Source organism: Rissa tridactyla, chromosome 2 (assembly GCF_028500815.1).
Source record: "Rissa tridactyla isolate bRisTri1 chromosome 2, bRisTri1.patW.cur.20221130, whole genome shotgun sequence".
Taxonomy (NCBI): Eukaryota; Metazoa; Chordata; class Aves; order Charadriiformes; family Laridae; genus Rissa; species Rissa tridactyla.
This window is the reverse complement of record NC_071467.1, coordinates 127,092,120-127,116,194: the sequence shown is the minus strand read 5'-3', so window position 1 is coordinate 127,116,194 and position 24,075 is coordinate 127,092,120. Positions and strand designations below refer to the sequence as shown.

The 24,075-nt window shown below is 38.3% G+C and overlaps 1 protein-coding gene across 3 annotated transcripts in view; it reads right to left on the bottom strand.

Moving 5' to 3' along the window:
- Window positions 1-1,026: 1,026 nt before the first annotated feature.
- ZNF385D (zinc finger protein 385D) overlaps window positions 1,027-24,075 on the bottom strand; it is a 443,449-nt gene continuing 420,400 nt past the window's right edge. For all 3 annotated transcript variants that reach the window (XM_054189915.1, XM_054189916.1, XM_054189917.1), the window contains 4 exons: window positions 13,393-13,626; window positions 11,246-11,424; window positions 9,793-9,894; window positions 1,027-5,650 (listed from right to left, as the gene is read on the bottom strand). In XM_054189915.1, the coding sequence (XP_054045890.1) occupies window positions 5,417-5,650; window positions 9,793-9,894; window positions 11,246-11,424; window positions 13,393-13,626 (749 nt within the window). In that variant the 3' untranslated portion in view covers window positions 1,027-5,416. The remainder of the gene's footprint in view (window positions 5,651-9,792; window positions 9,895-11,245; window positions 11,425-13,392; window positions 13,627-24,075) is intronic.

Here is a 24,075-nt window from a genome sequence, read left to right as displayed (position 1 = left end):
TGCTTCAAAGTCACTGAAGTACCTAAGCCGAAGAAAGTCTTCTGGGTTCTTTCTCATCATCTTTCTCATCAAAATTACTTTTAAAGTTAAGACCTCATGACCTTCAAGGTCCCTATTTTTTATCCAGGAACACGAGTTCCATGTAAGAACATTGCCCAAGGAAAAGGGATCAAATTAGTTTACCGGTTTCTTTACATTGACTCTTTTGACTCTTCTTACTTCATCACCCAAGCATCATCTCAGCATGAAGCTGATCACAGGAACTAGACAGCCACTAATCATGTTTCAGGCTCAGCCAAGTTTCTTTATCAATATATCAATACTGAATCAGAGTTGAATGACACCTAATTGCAGTACACAGCATGAGTGCAAAAAGCCTCAGGCACTCAGGGCAAACAATTCCCTCTACTGAAGTCAAAGATCTTTGCAACTGCTTTCAGGAGTCCCAGGGTTAAGAGCATTATGGTCTTCACAGTATTCTTAATTTCAGTCTGGAGCACAGACGCTTTCAGACCCTGACATTTCAGATCAGGCTATATAATAACCATCCTCCAGATAGTTACATTTACTCCTAAATGGTCCTGAATTTTAATAAACCTGTAGGTGTGAGAGGGCACAAAGCTCTCGTCCTTGGCTAAACCCTTAACTGTGTGTTTGAGATTTCAACTAGTTTAAAATAGGATTCATCAGTATTTCTATTTCTTTCAGTCACACGCTGGATCCCAGCACAGAAGCTTCTGTATGATTCCCTGGCACTGAAGCAATGGTGCTTACAGATAAACAATGAGAACAGGGGAAGGTGTAATGTAAAATAAATCTGTAATATTTTACATAGCATAGGCTCACATTTTCACATGCATCTAGGTAAATAGGAAGCCCATGGTTATTTTCTGTGAGCTTTAGGTGCCTAGAGCCCTGAAACCTGAACTGTGCTGAAGTCAATTTTAAAAATGGAAATTCAGGCACCTATGTTAATAAAAAGAACAGATTCCTTATAAAGCTGTTTAGGCTTCCGACTTCACATGTTGTCAAAGAGATTTGTGCAGCCAAACAATTTGGGTATCTGTGCTTCATATATATGTTGTAATTGTGAAGAAAGCTTTTCAGGTCTTCCTCCTCAATGTTGGTCTTACGTTCATAAAATTGCATTTATTTTATAAAAAAATGAGAGATATTGAGACTAAAATTCCCCAAGATGCTTTGAAGAGAGTCTAAAAACTATGTGTTTACTGGGAGCAGAAGGCAGAAGCGGGGGCTCCTAAGAAGCGTGATTTCAGCTTTCATGGAATATCAGGCCAAAACTCTACTGTATCTTTGGGGATTAGAACAGAAGTGACTACGGGCAGGTCCATTCAGCTACGGTATTCCTCGTATAACTGGAAGATAATGAGTGTGAGACCTTAAATTTACCCATAGCATCCTTGCATTGATTCAGCACCTAAAAAGTCTTCATCTTTTAAAATACAGAGCCAATTGTAACATTCCAGTACTAAAATGACAGATGTAGTTCTTCTAGTTATATTTAACTTTATTTAGCTGTTCTTAATTTTATATAACTTTAATTTATCTTAAAATAAAGATGTATACTTTTCAAATACAATATTCCTTGACATGGCCAGTTCATTTTTTTGTTCTTCCAGTTCATTTTAGATCATCATATTTATACCATTTGCTTACTGACCTCTCACATCAGCTTTTACAGCAGCTTTCAAAAAGGTAACTGATTTCATGGTTCAGAGCAACGATGATCCTTCGGAACAAAGGTTTGAAGCCAGAGATAGTTGGAAAAATGCAGATAGCGTAAAAATATAAATATATATATATATATCCCTCCCACAAAAATACCATCTCTTCGGGTCAGAACAGAATAGTCATTCTTTAACGCTTTGTATAGAATTTAAGAAAACATCCCTGAACCTATTTGTTTTTCCGAGTTCATACCCAGCCATTTCCCTGCAGGCTGATTTCACACTGTTATTCCAATGAGTGACTCTGTCTTCGATGAAATGATCTGTTTCCTTGTGCTTTAGGCTTCCTCTTGGCCCTGGAGTGTTACTGTAATATGAAATATGATGACACGTTTTTCTTTTATGGTGCTCTCCATATTGGATGTATTGACAAGTAGGTGTAAAGTGTCTTCTATTTGCTAGCTCCTTTGTCAGCTGCTGTGGGCATACCCTTGACTGGAAGCTCCCCTTGCCCCATCAGATTGCTGTGCCAGTATTTTCCTTGATATATATATATATATAAAATATAAAACTCTTGCGCTGACATCCCGGGTACGTTGACTTGTTACTGACCAAGACGGGGTGGAACAGCAAGGCACAGAAAATCCACTATACGTTCTAACATTTAGGCTTTATCCTTTATTAGGTAGTGAGTAAGAGACATAAAAAGAATTGAGTTTGTTGTTTACAGCTGAAATTTAAAAGAGACTTGGTGAACAAAAACTTGTTCCATAGAGCACTGTGACAAAAGAGGTCCAAGAAAACTGAAGGTGTCATTGCAAATTAGCTGATGTAAGTAGTTGGAATGACACTCTCTTTATTTCTAGCAAAATTTGTATTAGCTCTGCCCTTAGTACTGTGCCTCCATACATGCCACAGGCCACATTTTGACAAGGATCAGCCTGTCAATTTTGACGGCATCACAACAACACGGCAGGATGTACAGTAGGTGTCCGTGCACCAGAAGGCTGTGCGTGAGAGCCTACAGGATATTTATGGCTCTCCCCTTTTCCCATCTGCGTGTTTTTCATGGGGAAAAGATTGCCTGCTCAGACCTTCTCCCTCCCCAAAATGCCAGTCCTCCTTCGCTCATTTAGCGAGTGCTTACTTACACAGGCTATTACAAAAGGCTCTGGAGATAAATGGTGGTTCATGCAGCACAGCTTGAAAACTGGTGCCCTATTGCAGGAGGAATCTGACCACAGCTGGCAATGGCACTACAACTTCTGCAAAAAGATGGGAGGCTGAAAGCAGGCTTAAAAGACCAAGGCCAAGATTTTGCAAAGAGGAGTTGAACCTTACTACACTATATTTATGTACCCAAATAAAAGGAAACATTTTCTAAATTGAGTGTTAGGTGCAGGTTTTGAAGGCTGGCCTGTTTACTGCCTCTTTACTGGGAGCTGTAGAGTAGGGAGCCCTTTTAAATGTCAGCCCCTAGTTATTTAGGTGCCTAAACTTGGCTTCAGGAACTTACTCATACTCTTCTTGTTTTGGAAATTGGGCCAAAGCAATCCAGCTAATAACCAGCCCTGAAATCACCATCTCGTCTTTTTCATGGCTACATAGGAGTGAATTAAATATAACCAAAAGCCCATTTCATTTCAAGGCACAAACGTTTGCAAATAAACTGGATGAAATACAAATACATAATATAGAACTTATCTTAATATCTCTAGATAAATAAATGCATCTCTTTGGAATTCTTTGGACACAGACATCCATGGAACCTCTTCTTTCTCTCTTTTTATATTTTTTTAATATAAAATCTAAATGCAGAGAGGTTTAAAAAATGGCAAATACCAATGTATATGGAAGGCTCACTGATGAACTGCAAGTCAAAAGTGCTGTATATTCCCATCCTCTGTATATCCCATCTGTCCATATTAACCACAGGCAGTATTATATAGCAACCACATGGTCAATATTTTCCATTACTACCTTTTAATAAAATCTTCCAAATCATTTCCCCATCTAAACTTAAATTATGTTTTTAAATTTTATTCCTCCTAAATGTATGGAAGGCATTTCACTTAGCTACACATCAGAGTGGTCGCATGTGACTCAGCAGCGCACTCCATAATATTAATAGATACTTTTCAGCTCCCTATGGGAAAAAGCAGGCAGCAAGAATCAGATTCAAGACGTCTATTTTTTTTCTCTGCTGTTTGTTACTTACCACTTAATGACCCACATGTGAAACTCAATGGTTATATAATTATATAGTAGATTTTCTGTTTATAAGTTATTTTTCTTACTCTAACATATATACAATATATCTATATATACCCCTGATAAATCTTACTTTAAAGGGACACAGTCAACCCCTTTAAGCCTCACAGTAAATATATAAGGCTTTAAGCTGTCCATAAAGGTCAGCTACAGAATTCAAGGGTCCCTTCAGATCCTAAAGGTTGTATTTGTTCCAAACCCACAATGTGCAGTTATCTCGCAATACGTATCTCATGTGTTGCTCTTTACATTTTATAGGTATTTAAGACATTTTATATCACATCAGTAGGAAATAAAACAAGAGAATAAATCTGTTTCTAAGACTAAGCCTATTGCAAAAAATGTTACCTGTATCTACAGACACTCCCACTGGTGTGATATAAAAAGAATATGTGCCGATCTTGGGATGAAATTCTGGCTACACTGCAGTCAGAAGGAACCTTACACTGACTTAAATGAGGCCAGGATTTCTCTCCTGCTTTTCATTTGCTAGTTATGACTACGCATAACCCATTTGTGTCTTCTCTCTGCTCAACACTAAAGTGTCAGGCCTGTTTCACGACAAGAGTGTATTTTTTGCTGTCCACTGGCATGCCTTAAACATTGATCTATCCTGTATGTATTACACCTTTTGAATATACACACACTGTACACATACGTTCTCAGCTAAATATGTTTGACCTATTCTGTGTACAGCATCTGGAATATCTTTTTTTTCCCCACTAAATCGTCTTTATCATTTACTTTGCCCTAACCATAGATTATCTTCACGCCCATTCTTCTACGGGTGAGGAAAACAATTTTTCTCACCAGGAACAGCTCCACGTTTTTGTCATTGTTTTTTGACTACTTACCAAAGTGACATAATTTTTTCATTTTATCTTTTGCAACTCAGTTAGAAACCTAGTGGCATAGATAGAGACACAATACTACTGTTTTACAAGACATCTATTGTATCTACTTTTGTTCAGATAAATACCCAGTAACTGCTGATTTGGCAGGAGGATTGGTAAGGGTACTACTATTCACAGTGTTTCTTTTTTTTTCGTTCTTCTTTAATCTACAGAATAAAGTATTTTATGTACATTGGAACCAGTTAATGCCCTTTAGACAAATTTGTAAGTTGTTTCATAAAGCAGGAAAGACATTGCAGGGAAATATGTGCCAAAAAGCACAGTCAAAAGGCTTCGTAAGTTTTATATGTCACTACAAGTCAATGCTGGAGATCAGTTCTAAAACGATCAATACTCAAGAGGAATGTTCTCATCTGGAGAAAATACTGCCCATTCCCCCTTTTAGAATTTGTTCAGTTCTCTATCAAAAGTCCTGGCTCTTCATATATACTTTAAACTATAAATAAACACTGCATAGTTCAATGTTCTTGATTTTCTTTTTTTGTTTGTTTGTTTGTTTTGATTTGAAAAATTATTGCAGTACAATTAATTCCTGTTTGGAGTTCAGTAAGGAGCAAACAGCACGGGAGTATGGGTGGTCCGTATAGGCCCTGGAGCTGGTCGTAGGAGTGCTGGAGGAAGTGCTGAAGTCTGGAAAAGGGTGGCTGCTGGGGCTGTGCGAAGACTGAAGGGGGAATTCACAGCCACAGCAGCAGCTGCTGCTGCAGCTGCTAGCGGATTTGGTAAGATTCGTGGAGCCATCGGCTTTGAAGGTTCCTTTGAAAATACTAATTTTACCTGTGGGGAAGAGAGAAAACAAACAAACAGAGAGACATAATTTGTTCATATTAGCTACACGACAGGGAGCTTGACTTAAGATTATAAGTGCAAAATCAAGTAAGAGAGGCCTTGTAGTGGCTACGGACTCTATGCGCTGCAGGCTTGCAACAGGAGATACGATCTCGCACGTTGGACAAGGGTGAGCAGGATTTGGTTGGGGACAAAGAGTTTCAGTGTTCATGCCTTATCACTGAGACTCATAATTTAAGATGAGATTAGAAATCAAAGCAAACCTAAAAAGGGGCTGGGCAATCTGCACTAAAGTAAAGCTGCATGTACCCTGCAAGAATTAAATAAAGAAGAATTAGCCAGCAATTAAAAGACCTCCATCTGGACAGCTTTATGATAGAGACCAGAGCAGAATGAAAACACATCCCGTTCCCTGGTCTGGCTAAGAAGATACTTTTGGTTTTATCATTGGGATACAAGTTCTACTTATAATTAAGATCTCCAGCTAGCTCCTCTTTATTAGCTCCTGCCTCTAATAACAGGCAAATAAACAGTGTTTATCTTGCACTGGTTATGAAACTCTCCTAATGTTTCATATGTTCAAATAGATGGTGAATTCTATGGGTCCTGCCCATGTTGATGTGTCTTCAATTTTTTTTTACGAAGATACTGTTCATTCTTACAAGGACTGTGAAAAATGGCAGATATTTTAAAACGTTGTCATGAAAAACTCTTGCCTATATCATTTAGTGTGGTGCCAAACTGTGTTATTTTTATTACTGTCATTGAGGCTTCTGCTTTAAAACTGTTGAAATCGTGAATCTTGTGCACTACCAAATAGAATTTGAAAAACTCCTCAGTTAGAGTTACAAAAAAACCCCAAAATAAACTCAAGCTTTTCCCAGACTGATTGAAAATACTCACAGAGGTCCATTATTATTTAAGAGAATTTACATTTGGCATGCACACAAATGAACATCGGAGTAGTCTATATAGATTTCTGCAGATGTCAATGGGATTTCAAGTTTCTAATCAGAATCCAGGAGCCTGAATACCTTTGTTGTTCTGGCTTTGTAACTAAGAATACTTTTGTATTAACTTTTGTAACTGTAAGAATAGAAACCTCATCTACTGATAAAGAAAAGTTCCCATTGGCTCTGATGGACTTTCATTGGGTCTGTGTCATGGCATGACCTGAGGCCCTTTGCAAAGAACATAAACCTGAATATTTGGTATTGAATATGCGGAATGTGAACGTACGTACCATGCTGTGGTAAATCTTGGTGTAAGTACGGACACTTCTCACTCACAGGGAACCCCAATTTCTCATCCTTGAATTGAAAGGGGCTTTCAGATTATTAACTTGCACTATATCAGTCTGATAGTTTCCACTCAACAGTACCTTGGTGAGTGAATAGTCAGAAAGTAATGACAGGAGTAGTCTGGCATGAACCATCAGCGAGTTTCATCATTACACTATCACCATGTTCCAAAGAATCTGTTGTTTTGTTACCAGCCAGATGGACACAGGACTTTGACTTGTCTTAATACCCATTGGCAACTCTGCTGGCCTCAAGGTGTTTTAAAGCTCTGGGAGAGATATTCAGAGGAGACCAGGTTCTGTAATTCTCTTAACAGAGGACATAATGGATGCTATATACAAAATTCCTCACGGTGCCTATGAAAAGCGATGATCTGATCTTTTCCTTGATCAGTTTTACACCCATTGATCCAAGCTGTTTTGTTCCCTTGCCAAGCATTTGATTTTTTCCTCCTTCCTTACATTTTTTAATTGAGTTTTTTCAGCCCTGTTTAGAACAGACAAGAACCTCCCCCCCCCCCCCCCAAAAAAAAAAAAAAAAAAAAAAGTACTGAGTACAAAGAACAAAAAATCCCCAGCCCAAAACAACAGGGTTCTGATTGTGGTCTAGAATTCCCAGTTAAGGATGTTTTCCGTAAGCGCTATTTTATTGCAGAAAGTTTGGATTCTCAGACGCCTGATAACCTCTTTCTCTCCAGTGCAGTATTTTATACATATGGGACATTTGTTGATTATGGAAGAATCAAGTAAGTCCCAACATTACAAGATTTCTTAAACTCTGAAAGTATTGTGGGCATTCACAAAGCTTTCTCTGAAGCATGCAAAACTAGACTAGACAAAGCGGTACAAATGATATTGAAAACACGGCATTGGAAAGTTTTTGCTCTAGAAAAGCTACGAAAATGTAGGATGTGCTTTTTCTAACTTCTGTAGAAAAAAACCCTGGTAATGCTTATACAGTTTTTGTCATGAAGAACAAAGATCATACATGACTTTACATTAAAAGGCTAGGACTACCTTCCCATTCTTGGAGTTACCAGGAACTTTAATGAAGTTAGATAGCTTTTCACTTAATTTATGAACATGGTTATGATTTCAAGATAGCTGCAAAACTAGTAATATTCAGTATATACAGTATGTTGCACCTTCATTTCAAACCTCTCTGCGAGTACTAATTAACACACAGGTCAACATTAAGAGTAGCCATTATTCGTTTCCTTTCCAATGAAATAAACTAAGGGACAGTAAATGACTTGAAAAATTAACAGAGAGTAAAGAACAAGTCTACACCTCATCAAAAACATTTACATTCAAAGTAAAATTAGCAAACCTTTGGCTTGTTGCTATGCCATTCTGCATTTCAAGTGACAGCAGTTTTGGCATTTTTTCTATTCAAAACCAAAAAGACTAAATGGAGAACTGTTCTTATCCTTTCTCAGTGTAGCCTCCATTCTACTATGGGTATCTGCTCATTTATTGGTAACCCTGTCTCTCCTTCTTAAATCCCCTTTATCTCTTTGTTCACCTCTGGCCTGACTTGTATATTGTGACCAATTGGGAATGAGGGAGCAGGAAAAGGACACATTGGCTTTATTTGTCTATGCAGCAACTAAATGGCCTTGATCCTTGGCTAGAGTCCTCAGAAATCACCATTACATAAATTGGCAAATAGAGAACTGCGCACACCAGCTACAGTAATGTAATAGTTATTTTCATCCCCTGGGAAACAATGAATTTCCTAAAGGAATAATAATCCTGTCAGAGAGGCTTTAGTGATGCCATATTCTACTTACCTAATTACATATTTTATATTCCTTTCAATATAGCTTATATGCATTAGAGACCTTGGTCTTCCGGTAGACTATTGAAAAACCCTATTTCGCTACTAGTGGATCTACCAGGAGGGTGTAATGCATTATGCTACAACATCTAGGAAAGCTCCTACCCAACTGAGTTGTGCATGAATATACTACTCATGAGGGCTGCCCCAACAAAAAAAGAGCTTTAACTGAACTTAGAGAGAACTTCGTTTTCAAAGAAAAAAGCTCCGTATTCTGCCCGCATGAGAGAAGATGGTCAAGGAATAAGGGGCTAATCTCTATGAGGCCGATGAATCAACATCCTCCCCCCAAAAAAACCATCTATAAACCCTTACAAAACACCATGGCACATGAAACAATCATGCGGTTTATCTGATGGAGATAAATGTCGGATGTTTCGCTATCCCACCCACAATTTAAGCTGTTTTTTAACTAATGGCAGGATCCTAGCAGGGTTTTTTATTAAAAAGTAAACCTTTTTCTCAGCTTTTGAAGCTAGTAACAACTATCTCTCGGATAGTTTATGCTGGCAGTCGAAAATGTGACAAGAACATCCTGAAACTGAGTGGAATGAAATGAGAGATGGATTTTTTTAATTGTTTCAATTGTTATCTGAATAATTTTCTAAATAAGGATAGAATAAAGGTTTTATGTTTTATAGAGTTTTATTTAGTCATTTCATCACTATCGTCCTTGGTGAAACCTGGAAAAATCCTGTTTGACATCTGTATGTTTCTTTCGTCTGTTGCTCTCTAATGACCTTTGAAACAAGCTTCTTTTCTAAGGTTATTGGGAGTAGCTACAAAAAACGAGGACCCATGAGTTGTAGTCCACACCCATCAAAGTATATAAAAAGTCCCTTGTAGGCTTCCATGGGCTCATTCAGACGCTCGTATACTCCCATGGCTTGCACCGTTCCTCTCATTTTAAATGTTTTTCCACTCACATTTTCTGAAAACCCTACCCAGCAGGGTTAAAATAAAAGTAAAATAAAAAGGTGATTGTCTTACCCCTAGAGGATGTGTTCCCTTTTGGAGTTTGTTGTATGGGCTGTATTTAGGTTTAGGTGGCTTCCCAGCAGCTCTGTCTTTGTGCCTTCTACTGCTTATGTGCTGTTAAAATACATATGGAGGGGAAAAAAAAAAATTAGTGAAATTTCCTTAATAGATCGTTTCAGCTTCTGCTTTACACAAGGTTGCTCCAATACTGAAGGCTACTGCTCTCCACAACAGCATTACTTTGACTAATTCAATAACAAATGGGAGTAAGGTCTATTCCAATTTGAATGATCCTTTGTGCATCGCATATTGGGACTGTGATTTCCAACAGTGCTCAGTTCAACTCTGCTTCCACTATAGTCACCTTTGTTAACTTAAACAAGACCTGAATCAGGTCAAAGATAGAAGCCTTTGAAAAATTCCTCCCTATCTCTATAAAGCACCCATAAAATTCAATCCACTGTTGATAGAAAGTTTTGGAAGAACATTAGATAGTAGAGCATCCCCTATTTGGTGAGGGAAAAAAAAAAAGATCACAAAATTGTTTAAATCCCTAAGAAGCCTAGACATCCTTTTAAGATTTCAGCTGAAAGATGGTTACATATCAGACTAAGTGACAGTGAAAAAAAACAAACACAAAATCCATTATCTTTTTCATAAAATCTATGAGATTTTACAAGAGTCCTTCTACACAGACTTTATTGCTGTATTAGATGTAAGGGGACCTTTTTCAGAACTATATTTTTACTTTGCTTTTCATTCTCAAGAGAGTTCTCACAAAAAAAAGACAAAGAACTGGACATTTATTTTTCCTGAAAGCAGAAGACAAGTATTGCTATTGTCCATTACAGAATTTATCTTTATTTTTGTAACGTTGCTTAACAAGTATTTAATTCCAAAAGGCCTATGGAATTAAACTAAGTGTTTTTCAGAACAAAGGTTTTGTTCATCTGAAGAATGACTGAACATAACTTAGTGTAATTGCAATTTAGAGGTCAAGCTTCTCAGTTACAGACTAACACTGATAAAAAAAAAAAAATTACAAATCCTCTCCATCCAACATTTCAAAGCAGGTTATTCAGTGTTTTGTGAAAATACTGGCTGCACCCACCTCCACATCTTTGTCAAGGCAAATATCATGCAGCACGCTAAATGGCAGGGTTTATCAGCTCATGGCAATTATAGCAGTCTAAAGACAGTTGTAACACGTTGCAGTTTACAGCTTCTATAACTCTTTCAGCCATATATATAATTAAGAGCTTTTGAGAAAATATATTCTGTGCGAGGGAAAATCGTACCCAAACCAAAACATACAGCGTGAAAGACAAGCACAAAGGGCAAAATCTGTAAGCTCCACTTGGATGTGAACTGTTAGACTGACACATGCTGATTGTCATGTTGGTACTTTATCACCATGAAAACAAAGAACAGCCAAGGATTCACACTCTGCAAGCTAGCTGAGTACCTGTTTCAGTTGTGTCTCAGAGTTTACGTGCACATCACATATTTCACAGTGAAATGTTTTGTTCTGAAGGCCTGTGTTTCCTTTATTCACAGGTCCTTTGCCTTTTACGCCTGCCCGGGGAAAGGCTTTTATGGTTCCACTTCCATTCCGAGCTTCCAGCATAGTTTTGTGCTTAGTCCCTGGAGACATCAGAAATGGGAAAGAGAAACAACTTTGGCAATTTGGTTGCATTCATTGTTTTATTTTCTTTTTAAAAGAAAATCACATGAACCTCAGCGTGGTGCCACGTGCTATCTTGGAATATGCCTGTGTTTCTCTGTATCAGATTCATACCAATGTAACAGTATTTCACATCTGATATTTAATTATTAAATTAGATATCTGTAGGTAATGCACTAGAACAAAGCAGCCACACCAGTAAGTAGTGGCACAATCAGGTATCCTGATGTGAAGTTAAACGGGTGTGACTTTTCTCATTAACTCCTGCTGCTAATAAGACCTGAATTGTAGTTGCAAAGGAAGAGTAATTTAGCTATTAAAGATGTAGTTTGGTTTGATTTGTAGTCCTCCTGAATGGATTGATAAACAGTATGCATTAGATAGCTTACACTTAAATCTGCAATTGACTAATTAGTCACCAAATCAAAAAGGGGCAGAGGTTCCTGGCAGCAATGGATCCTTATGGATCCTTAATGGCCTCGAGAGAAACTAGAGAAACTAGGAAAAAAAAGTGTGAGAAAGATACATGTCAGAAAAATGCCCTGGCATTTTTTATTAAAATAAAGATTGGATAGAAAACAATAGTGTCCTGTTGCTTTACCTTTATTCAGACCGAACGATTTCTTACACTGTTGACTTCGTGCAGGTAGTCTTTGATGATAACGGACTACTACCGTATACAGAAATAGTGTTCCGCTGATAATTGTTGTACGCATCCACATGTACACTTTTACAAGCTTGCATGCATGTGAGCACACACGCAGTTTATCAGCATAGACAGCAAACACTTGTAGGGTTATATTTAAATGTTCAGAATAATGTTTTGGCTCTCATCTTCATTAGAAAAATGTTTAAAGCCTAACCCTCATATGAACTTAAAAGGGTTAAATGGGTACAGATTTATGAACTTGAATTTTCACCATTTGAAGATCTGGCCTACAGCAAACACAGCATTCAAATCTGATTCTCGTAAATACCAACAAATTATCATTTCCTTTTTAATTTAAGTGGATTTTAAAGACATGCCAAAGTTATTTCTTTTTTTATTGCATCTTAAAAGCATTGATCATCCTGCGGCAGGTATGTCATCACTGTCTTGATGTTTCAAACCTAAGGTTCTCTGCCTATGTCCTAACTCAGTTTACCCTCCTGGCAGGTAACCCCTGACATGCAAAGTCAGGAGTGTTTCTGTAGGACTGTTATAGGTGGTCATTGCCACTGTATTAAATCCCAAGATCTTTTAACCCTGCTTACCACAAAGCCAATCAATAAGATGCTTAAAATAGTGACTGTGAATGATGGCTTTCTACTACTGGAACTTATCAATGCTACTAGCTCTAATAACAAGAAAAGGTTTCAAAATTAAGAAAGATGGAGGTAAGCAATTACCCGTTCAACTCTCAAGCAGCAGTTGCTATCATTTGGTGAAAACAAAGGAAAAATATACATGATTTTAACAAGTTATTAACACACAATATGAAGCTAAAAATTCTAACTCTCATCATTGAACTCTGACTGACTGATGCTCCCTTTTTTCAGCCTTAATTTGTTAGATTTCAAACAAAACTGATGGCATTCATACTCGGTTTGCTAGCTGGCACAAACAAAAGTATGCAAACTCTGAACACCAAAGGTAATGAAGCATGAGCTGTCTTTTAGCTCTATAAGGTCTGGAAGCTGCAAAAGCTAAAATGTAAGAAAATGGGTAACTTCCACGCAATAAAATTCCTTTCTTCCCCCTTTATGAAAGCCTCTTTGCCTGTCATTTTTATTCTTTAATAGTTAATGAATTCCATGTAATTGCCAGTTTTCTGCCACCTCTTTGTCCCCTGCTGCAAGAGATCTAAGCTATTCAGGGGAAGATAATTGCAGAGCTCTTGAGACAGAAGGGAAAAAAAAGGAGGGAAGCAAGCACTGCTGCATCTCACCACTGTTGTGCGCCTCCAGCTGCGAGGCAGAGTTGACAGCGACTTTGCATAGTGAACAGTACAGCAGTCTTTTTGCTTTTTCTTCCTCAGTCTCAACGGAAGGGCATGTGGTGCTGCTAGTGGCTGTCGTGGGGATTTTCTCCACTTTAGAGGTGATCTCAGTTGTCATAACACTGCTCTTCCGGATTTCCACGGTTGTTGTCGTTGATATTGCTGGTGTCCCTGTGGTAACGTCTGTGGGCAAAGAGGGGAGATGGAAAGAAACAGAAAAAAAAAAAGGTTGTGACCTTTGGCATTTGCTTGTTTGCCTCCTAATGCTGTAACCGCACAGTGAGCCAGATAGTGCTGGTGATGGTCTGACTAATGGTAATGAACTCAATCTGACCTTATTCTTTTTATTTTGTGTGGTTACAAAATACAGCACTCCCATGTAGCGAAATGCCACATATTCTGTCTCCTGCATTCTGCTAACACCCCGTAAATACAGAATTCATAAACTGAAAAGACAGGTCATTAAGACTGTACTGTACAACTGAAAGATAATCCACTAAAAGAGGTCGCGTAAATTACCAGTACAATAGGCAGTTAAAATTTATACGCAGCACTTCAGATTCATAAAGTGCCATAGGACCAGATAATACTTACGCTGATTGAGTAGCCAAGCTAAAGTTTTAACATTCTGTACTAATAAAACCAAAATGAAAACAATTGTATGTTCTTGATATCTGACAAAATAGAACGTTAAATTGACAGGTCACTTGACATTAGCCAAAACTAATATTAAATGAATTAAGGTAATTATTAATACACAGTATACATTTATCCATGCATTATTATTATCCATTATTACATACTAACAATACATACTAATAGTAGTAATTAAATATACAACATTCTATATCTGAGACCTACACAAACACTAATAAGATTTCTGTTCTGTGTAACAGTGGTACGTTTGGAAAAACTAAGCATGTTATACACCTAAATCTGTTTTGAAACCTAGTGCTTGCATCTAAGAACTTACGCTTTTTCTGTAGTTTTCAAATCCAAGAGAGAGAAAATACGCAGTGTTTCGCAGTGTTTCTCATTGTTTCTTATGAATACCAACAAATTGGTATTCATTGTGGTTTGAATAATATATACCTGACATTTGGATACGGCAGTATCATTTGGTAGTTTAGAGGACAGTAAGATGCAGCACTGAGCCAGTGGAGAAGATGGCAGGCAAGGGACTGCAGAAGGAGAGAAAAGACAGGAGCTTTTCTGCCTTTGCAGTGGTGTATTTTATCATATTAAGCCCTACTGAGTAGCAGCTTCCCTGGTAAGAAATCTGAGTTACTTTTCTGAGATACTCCTGGATTTGGGTGCTTTCTAAAACAGACAGCTCATTTTGGCTTCATACCTCCCTCGGTGTTAGTGGTGCTCTACCTGTACTGTGCTTTATTGATTGCCATCTACTAGAATAGGCAAAATAAAAATTCTTTCTAGATCTCAGTATGTGCTGTGATGCAGGAGGGACACGACCAACTGATGCTCCAGAGGTGTGTTTCAGATTAATACTGTTCAGCAACCTCATTAATGATGAGCATGCCTTAAAACTTAGAAGACAATAGCAAACTGGGAGCAAGTGCAAACACACTGGGCGACACGATCCAAAACAATTTTAATGCATTGGAGAAACAGTCTAGAAAATTAGATGTTTTTCAGTAAAGGTAACTGTAGGAATCCACACTCAGTAGAATTAATCTGGTCTATTAAAAGAGGATGAAGAATATCCCCACTACTGCTTTTGGGTTTTTTGTTTGTTTGTTTGATTGATTGATTGATTTTGGGTTGGTTGGTTCGTTTGTTTTTTCAAAAAAAAGCTTTCAGTAGTGGATAACAAGATGAAGACAGACCCTTTACATCATCGTGTTATGAAAAAGGTCCCCGCTATATTGAAAGTGCAAAGTGAAAGACTGATGAAGTATTTTTTTCTCCTCTAATCAGCACTAAAGGCCCTGTGTCCAACGTGGGGACTTCAATGTCAAAAATAAACAATTACTTGCTTTGTTGTTAATCCAGCAGTAATACAAATGCAAACCAAAAAGAGAGGGGTTGCGAGGGAGGAAGACAAAACAAATTAGAGGTTTAGAAAACATGGACTGGGAATGTGGAAGATGGAGGGTAAACACTGACAACATTTTTCATATCTGTAGAAGGTAGCTAAAAATAAGAGAATAAACTCTTCTCCCTGATCCCTCCTAATAGGACAAGGGCTATTGGATTACATCAAGAGAGACTTAAGATTAGACATGAGGAAATTCTTTCTAATATTAAAGCTTGTAAAGGCTGAGAATAGTCTACCTACAGAGATCTGGAAACATTGCCTACTTCAGGACTTGAAAGAAATATCTGCAGGAGCAACCCTGGTATGATCCCCTTTCGGTCAGTGAGAACAGTACTCTTCAAGCCCTATTAATTTCTATACATTGCATATTTTGTAATGTTTTTACATATTCTCCCAGAGGATTTTTAAGAATTATTATTCATAGAACCAAGAAAACAGAGTTTGTCATGTGAATATTCTACATTTTGCCAGGCATTAAAGCATATATCAAAAAGAAGGTCCCACTCAAGGTCTAATTGAAGTAGTTGTTTGGTTTTTTTCCCTGAGAGTGAGTCTGGAGGTGGTTATATCCTGAAAATACTGAGGATGTCAAATATTGGTGCAGAAGGAACGGTGGTACCTTGCTGAACATTCTGTTCTTATTTATTATTTTCTACAGACCGACAATAATGTTTCAAAATAAAAATACTGTTTTGAAATACTAAGACTTTTGCTGGAAAACTGATGAGTAAATGAAGTCTTTGTAGATCTTTCCACAAAATTATACATTTAACTAGTCACTCTTTTCCCATCCCAGAGAACCCATATTGATGTTGGCTTTCCATCAGCTGAAAGTTGGTGCACTGAAATTATTTTCCTCAAAAGCCCACTCCCAGCAGTAAATAACGTTGCTTTTAAAACTGCAATTTCTCCATCCTGGGACTACTTCACAGTAGCGCGTCTAGCCAATGTACTTCCCTGGTGAAAAAGAAGGCCGAGAGCAGATGGCACCAGGGAGAGGGAAGGAAAAGAAAAAGAAGGCATTAACATTCTCTAAAGACTGATGGCAAAGTTGGTGCTCATTCCAATCTTGCAGGAAATTAGTTTTGTATATCAATCACCATTACCAGCTTTGCAGTGAAAGGGTCAGTATTTTGCCCTAAGCGAAACATAGATCATCATTTATTTTCCACAGGAAAACCTGAGGCAATGAATTAAAAGAAAAAGCTTAAATAACTGCAAATTTTATTCTGCTTCAAATACCTGACCTCCTATATCTATGTTGATCTAATATTTCACCATGTAATTATTTTAAAGTGAAAAGAAAATACAATTGATTATGCTCGTCCTTTTGAGGGTATTTTGATATGCATGTGTGAAAGCAGTCTTGTATATAAAAATTAACCTAAAAATGGTAAATGTCATCAGCATATTCCGCAACTAGCACAAATAGCAAAGTTCAGCATATATTCTGCTCATATACCTTTCAAAAGGTGCCCTATAGTGATACATTATATATTCCACTACTGCAGATGCATTAATGACATCAAAACATGTACAAGTAAACCATCCAAGTTCACCATCGAAAAGCCATAACACGTTTAAAGATGCAAAGCTGCTCCTCCTCATATAAACTTTGTGATTATCTGCAGGAATAAAGGGAAAAACATTCTAAAAGCTTACAAGTAAGCTTACAAAAAGGGAATTCAAATCCTCTTCTCACCAGAACTTCTAACCTAACCAGAATGTGTCTCTCTGAATATATTACTGTGTTGCTGCCTGTATACAGTGCAGTGCCCTAAATTCAAGGTACAGCATTAAAGATATAAGGGATTAAAAAAAACCCAAAACACAAACTACCAAAGAGGAGTAGGAAGGCATTTGAATTGATGCCTTGAAGACTGAATCAGCATTTCTTAGCATAATATTATGACAGTGCTTTAAGAACTACTTCAATAATAAATGATCTAAAATCGAGCTGGAAATTCAGTCACAGTGAAATGGAAGATTTGTTTCTGGTGACGCAGGCTTGCAGCACTGTGCTATTTTCATACCAGTGGCCTGCAGCAAATATTCATTACTGCAACTGTCACTGCTTGGCTTTGGCGTAGAAGCTGATTGCTAATAGTGTATGGAACTGGACTCCAGCAGCAAAAAAAAGGGAACACTTCAGGATTCACAATAATCCATTTGTGTTCCCGGTCTTAATATAGCAACGGAATAAAAAATAAAAATATTTTAAAAATTACATTAACACATAATCTTGCTCACTGGCAAAATCAAAGATTTATTTTAAGAAGACGACCAAACCAGACGAAAAACATGCTGTGAGAATTGACTCTTTTGGGTACTACGGATACCATAGTTCAAGTGGAAAACTGCAAGTGTGTGATTAAGGTCCTCCCAAGTAAGCAGGATTAATTTTATATCCCAGCTACAAGACTCATGAATTTTCTTTAGGCTGAAGAAACAGAAAATTACGACTCATGTTTTTTTTCTGAGTATGTGAAAGCCTCACTCATCAGTTCCTGCTACTAAGCATAAGAATTTCTTATCCTGAAACTATAAATAGACCCACAGAGAGAAAAGTGCTCTGACTTCAAACAAATCACAACTATTTATAAGCCTATTTTTTCTTCCATAATCTCAAGTGGCATGCATTTAAAAATATCTGATTTAGCACATACCTATGCATTCTGGTCTCATTTAAATCAAACTTTGCCTTTGACATAAAAGGTTTGAGCATTTGGCCCATAATGCTGTCCAGGAAAAACCCCAAACAAACCCCCTGCAGAAACTAAAAAGCACATTCTTTCTCATGACAAACAGAACTTGATAAGAAATATTTCACTATACTGTAAGACCTCTTAGTATTGCAAAAATGTTGTCAGCTGGATTCCTTATAGCAAACTTGCATCAGGTAACAGAATGTTCCTGAACAGGTGCTTGATACTACCATGTTCAAAAAAGTCTCAACGTATTATTTGCCTGCCTACTAAGAATTGGGTCCTCGGTTTCCTTGGGCTGCTTTGAAAATCCAATGTTGCATGTCCTCTGTGGTAATTACATTTGAAGATAAGACATAATTTCTTTTGAATCTATAAATATAACAGTGGAGTATATTAAAAATGAAGTACCATCTCAAAAATAACTGTGTGACTGACTTTTTTAATGCTTGGCTGACTTTCTGTACTCGTATGCTAAAACATAAGCATGTGTGCTAGCACATTGGCTGGCTCTGGCACTTGAACAAAACACTTTGAGGAACTTTGACTCAAATGTATCAGCTCCTCCTCCTTTATATGCGAGAATAAAACTTGCATATTTTGTGGTTCGTGGATATTTGGCCCACTACAATATATTGTACAGAAAATTCTTTTGGTATCGTATTATGAAAATTCCAGTCATTAGACTTAGTTTTATATTCAAAACATGGATTCAATGTATTTTTTATAGATATATCCTCCCCAGAGTGGATATCTTTTACTTGGAGAGTCTGGAGTATATTTTTAGAGCTTAGAAGGACCCATGTACTTTTTTTTGTAAGGAAAAACTAATTGCAATAGCATGTTTTAGAGAGTTAAGTACCCTACATCACACTTTTTTGGGTATAAAAGATCAAAATATCTGAATGACAGTTGCGTACTTCATTACTTTATAAGACCTCCTTCAGTGGAGCGACACAAAATATTGGAAATCGTGATATCTACCTGAGCTTTAACAAGACGGATACTAATTAATATGCCATAATGGAAGAGTCAAGAGCTCTGAAGGAATAAACAAAGCTGTGTATGACCAAATAGGAACAGAATTTGAAAATTTTTGATGAGTTGCCTTTTCTGATTTTGTTTTTTAAACACCAGCTATTCACCTGTTTTCTCTCCCTTCCCCTGTCACTGACCTGGCTTGTTAATCCCTTTCTTGTGAAAGTTCCCTGTTATTTTGCTTTGTCGAGGTGTCCATCGTGATTGCTTTCAATATCCAGAAAGTGAAAGGCTGAGTGTTTCTAAGATACTGCCCAAGCCTTTCCTCAAATGCACGGAACAATCACTACTGAGAAACTGAAGAACTGCAAACTTTCCCAGGACCAGCACAACAGCCAAATACCAGGAATTTTCTTGGTTCGCAACTGGAGAAGCAATGACCTCAGTATTTCGACCAGTCCCTGTTTTTTAACACTTAAATAAATCACATTATACACAGCGTTCATCACTCAGAAACAAAGGATGAAGAAACAAGTGGCTCCACAACAAGTGGCCTCGTTTTACTGCTGCCTCTACTCCATGCTTCCCAGTGACATGCCTTGGTGGTGACCTGATGGGAGCGAGACAGAAAACAGGACGTCTGGTAACAAAAGTTGTCCAAAGCGAGACCAAGAGTGAAGAGAAAGTAGCAAACTTCACGTATTTGCTCTGTGGATTTTTTTTTTTCCTGCAGTTAAACTCAATTCTGCCAAGTCCTAAAATGACCTTCTTCATTAATTAGCAGTACAAAATTTTCTAATGAAATTATACCTCTTTTTTACTAGCAGTTCCCTTGGTTTAAAGCACAGTTCATTAATCCTGAACAGGATTAACCGCAGAGGGATGACTGCATTCCTGTTGAGGTTAATTGAACTGAGCTGGCAGCAACAGCAACAGCTGGGGGTAAAAGGCCTGTGGAAAGGGAAGGAGGAAGGTAGGGAAATGTCACGCTGCGTCTGAGTTCTGGGTTCTCAGGCAAATGTAGCTGACAAAAAAACGTGACTGGAACGAAAGGGGACAATGAGGAGAAACCATTTATTTTTCAAGTTATTTTAAGCAACTCTTGGTGACGACTGGGTTTGGGTGCTGAGCCGTCCTTTCTGTCGTATAGATTTCTCTTCAGCCAGGCAGAAGAAAAACGGCTTTCGTCAGCTACGAGCGAAAGGGTCCCCCCACAAGAAGCTGCAGGGGAAGAACGGGTCGCTGGCTGAAGCTGCTCTTGGCATTTAATTAATGAGGCCCGTGTAGTGAGAAATTCAATTGGAAATCAGGACAAAGTGGTTGTTTAAAGGGTGGAGCTCACAGCCAAGCGCAAAGAGGATTTTTGCAGATTGTGGTCTCAGTGGCCCTGCTAAAATAACACATTTGCTATTTTGACTCTAACTTGAAGGTTACACACAAGGCAGGGTGTTAGATTTCATTTAGACAGATTTTTATTTTGGGGGCTGCAATGTAAAACATTGCTTTTAGGATAAGGAATAAAACACGCACGTGGTGGTTTAATCACATATATAGAAGTAAAGCTGGATTATCCTATACGTAGGTCTCTCATGCTTGGCAACATCAAAAGCTATGCTGGCAAACTGCCATCAGTTTTACATCTGCACATGCTTCAATATGCATTTCCCAACTTTCAAGTAAAAGCAAACACAATCCAAAATATATCTGTAGTTTATCTTAATGCATGAGCAGAAATTGAGCATCAGTTGAGTTTACCACCAGTAAAAAACAAGGAATGGAAAAGAATTCCTTAAAAGCTAAAAGCCCACTAAAGAAAACGGTTCTGTAAGCTGTACTACAGTACAATGAATTTGCCTTGAATGTACCTTTCTGCAGTATGGAGGCCAACACGTGCGCAGCAGTCCCCATCTGTATTATTAAACTCTCTTATCCTGGTCTGCTGCACATGAACTGCCTGTTGCTCCTTGGCTCATACTGAACTCCAAACTCTGCCCAGAGATATCTGGGAGATTTAGCTTTGGCCAGAAGTCATCCGGAGACAGCTATAGCAGTGGAAATGAATAGACGGTCGTGTTCCCATGTCCAGGAACATCCTTGGCACCGTGTGAATCACTAGTGTAGACAATAGTCCAAAACACTATTTAAAATAGGCCATGCCTCACCACCAAGGTCTAGGTGATATAGAATCATAGCATTGCCTAGGTTGGAAGGGACCTTTCAGATCATCTAGTCCAGCCATCAATCTAACTCTGACAAAAACCATCACTAAGCCATATCTCTATGCGCTATGTCTATCTGTCTTTTAAGTATCTCCAGGGATGATGCCTCAACGGCTTCCCTGGGCAGCCTGTTCCAATGCTTAATAACCCTTTGAGTGCAAAATTTTTTCCTAATATCCAGTCTAAACCTCCCATGGCGTAACTTGAGGCCGTTTCCTCTTGTCCTATCGCCTGTAACCTGGGAGAAGAACGGATTATACCTAGCCAGTACTGGAGGCCATACTTCCCCAAGGACAATTCAGGTAGTAACTTTTGTTTGTGTCACTAACAGCAATGGCTGCAAGGTATTACTTCCCCACCAAACACCTATTAGGGCTTTAACTCAAGCCATGTACCTGGAAGAACAAATTGTCGTTACCGAGGCCAGCACATAATTATGGTTCAGCCTCTGCCTGCTACTCCTGCGTCCCCCACGTGCCTACCCCGCAGACACGGGGAAGGAAGCAGCAGCCACGCTGTTCTCTTTCACCTTGCACTATCAGCCGCAGTGAGGGAAGCGAGCTCTGAAAGGGGCTCTCCCGAACTCCTCTTTAACAGAGACATAGAGCAGACGCAGTCCAGGCTATGCACTACTGGAATCTGAGAAATATTTTTCACAAAACAAGCAAGCTATTTAAAACTGGATATCAAAAACAATTTACTGTGGAATCTCTCTCCCAGCAATCTGCCACCAAAAACAAAGAAGCGCGGAGAAGTATTAATCATTGGCAGAAGGAGAGAAAATACATTGCTTTCTTTAATCAAATGGAACAAGGAAAGAACGAGGGAACTGCACTGCAGATTGCATATGGATAGCTCTCCATTTTAAGCAGGGAGCTGATTTGTTTTTTGCATTGTAAGCAAGTTGAATTTCCTTTTAAACCTCCATCTAAACTTTATGTTTCAAAACAGATTTATAGTCCTAGAACTTAGAAGTAAATTAAAATAACTGGAATCCAACTCAGAATTTCTGAGAACTCTGACTTCTGACCGCCCTCATAAGTGTAATACCTCATGGCATTCTCCTGTCTTGAATCCAGGAATAATTAAAGCTATTCCCTTTACAGCAGCTTACTTCCTTTACTGGAGAGCATTGAGCTAGTAAATCTGTTTTTGGCAATAAACTAATGTTGTGTCTAATATAGGAATTGTCAGAAGCTGTACAAGCATCTGTTGTAACTGTAGAACTTTTTTCAGCGGAGTGAAGGCAGGGAGAGCAGTGAGAATACATACACTCTTTCAGACATCTGTCTTGGAGTGCACCATAAGTAAAGCCTGTAGCAGATGTGTTCTGTGGACTGATCAGCAATGGCTTTCTTACAACCACCTGCTCTTCCATAAGTAGTTGAGATACCAAACACCCAAGTTTTGGAGGAACAAATTTCACAAGGAATTGATGAGAGAACAGAACAGGAGGTGGTAGTGTTATTATCCGTAGTCTTTAGAGTAACTACGTGTTTTGACTTTTCTACTCTCCAATTTAGGTTTTTAGTAGTCCTCTTCCGTACGATGTTTTTACAAGGAATTTTTCCTTTGGCTGACCACATACTCTTGGTAATATGTTTCATAAATTGACAGGCACATTCCAAGAGCGGTACCCAAGTGAGTGCCAGGGAAAGGAAATCTCTCTCAGTTTCTGGACCGTCTGTGAAAGGATGTTTTACTACTCACAATTGCAGATACTATGACCATCTGTTTAACTTGCTCTTACATCTCCAGCAGGTTCCATCATCTAAAATAAATGTTCCTGCTATTGCCTGCATTCCCTCTACTCCTTCACCTCTCCAACTCAACGCAGGTCGCTTCTGGGCCGAGCCTGAAACAAAGGGCTTATGAAACACCCTGTGCCATCATTACAGTTAAAGGCATTGAATGATGTTTACAGAGAGTTGTACAGACAATCCAGACCAGCAATTTCTAAATAACTTGCTGTCATCATAGTTCATGGCATGATTTACAGGTTTTGGTTTGTTTTTTCTTACTTTTTTTTAAATAAAATGATTATTTTTTGCAACACTAGCAGTCTCTGTTGGCTACCATGTGTCAGTCTTTCTTCTATCTTCAGGCAGTCTGCTACCAGCTTAACTATTAGTTTAATTACATTAATTGTCAGAAGCAACATGTTAAGTAACGACAGCGAGGTTGGATGGCTGGTCCGGAGATTAGGCAAAGAGCAAGAGAAGCCTATCTGCTTCAGTCATTTAGTGGGTTCCTTCTCCTCAAATTTGGTCTTTGTCAGAAGAGTCTGAAACAACGCTTTTCATCTCTTCCAGTGGTGCTCCCTGGCACCATCCACACATACCTAGCAGAGAGGTTATCAGTGCTTTGCTGTTTGGAACGCTTATCTAGCCAATACCATAATTTTAGCATGCAAGCTCTCAACAAAAGCAAAATGGAAGAACTGATGCTTTTCTAGACCAAAGGTGTGCTTCTGGTGAATTATAAAAAGTCTTTTGCACACAAGGGAACAGTGAAAATCACAAATGGATTTCATAATGGCACCATTCATAGATATCATTCCTAGTTTCAAAGCTTGTAGGATCAAATACATTATTTAATTTAACCAATTACACATAAAACAATGATAGGATTGTATTTTAGGACGCAAAGCTAGCAGAATAGGCCTTAACAA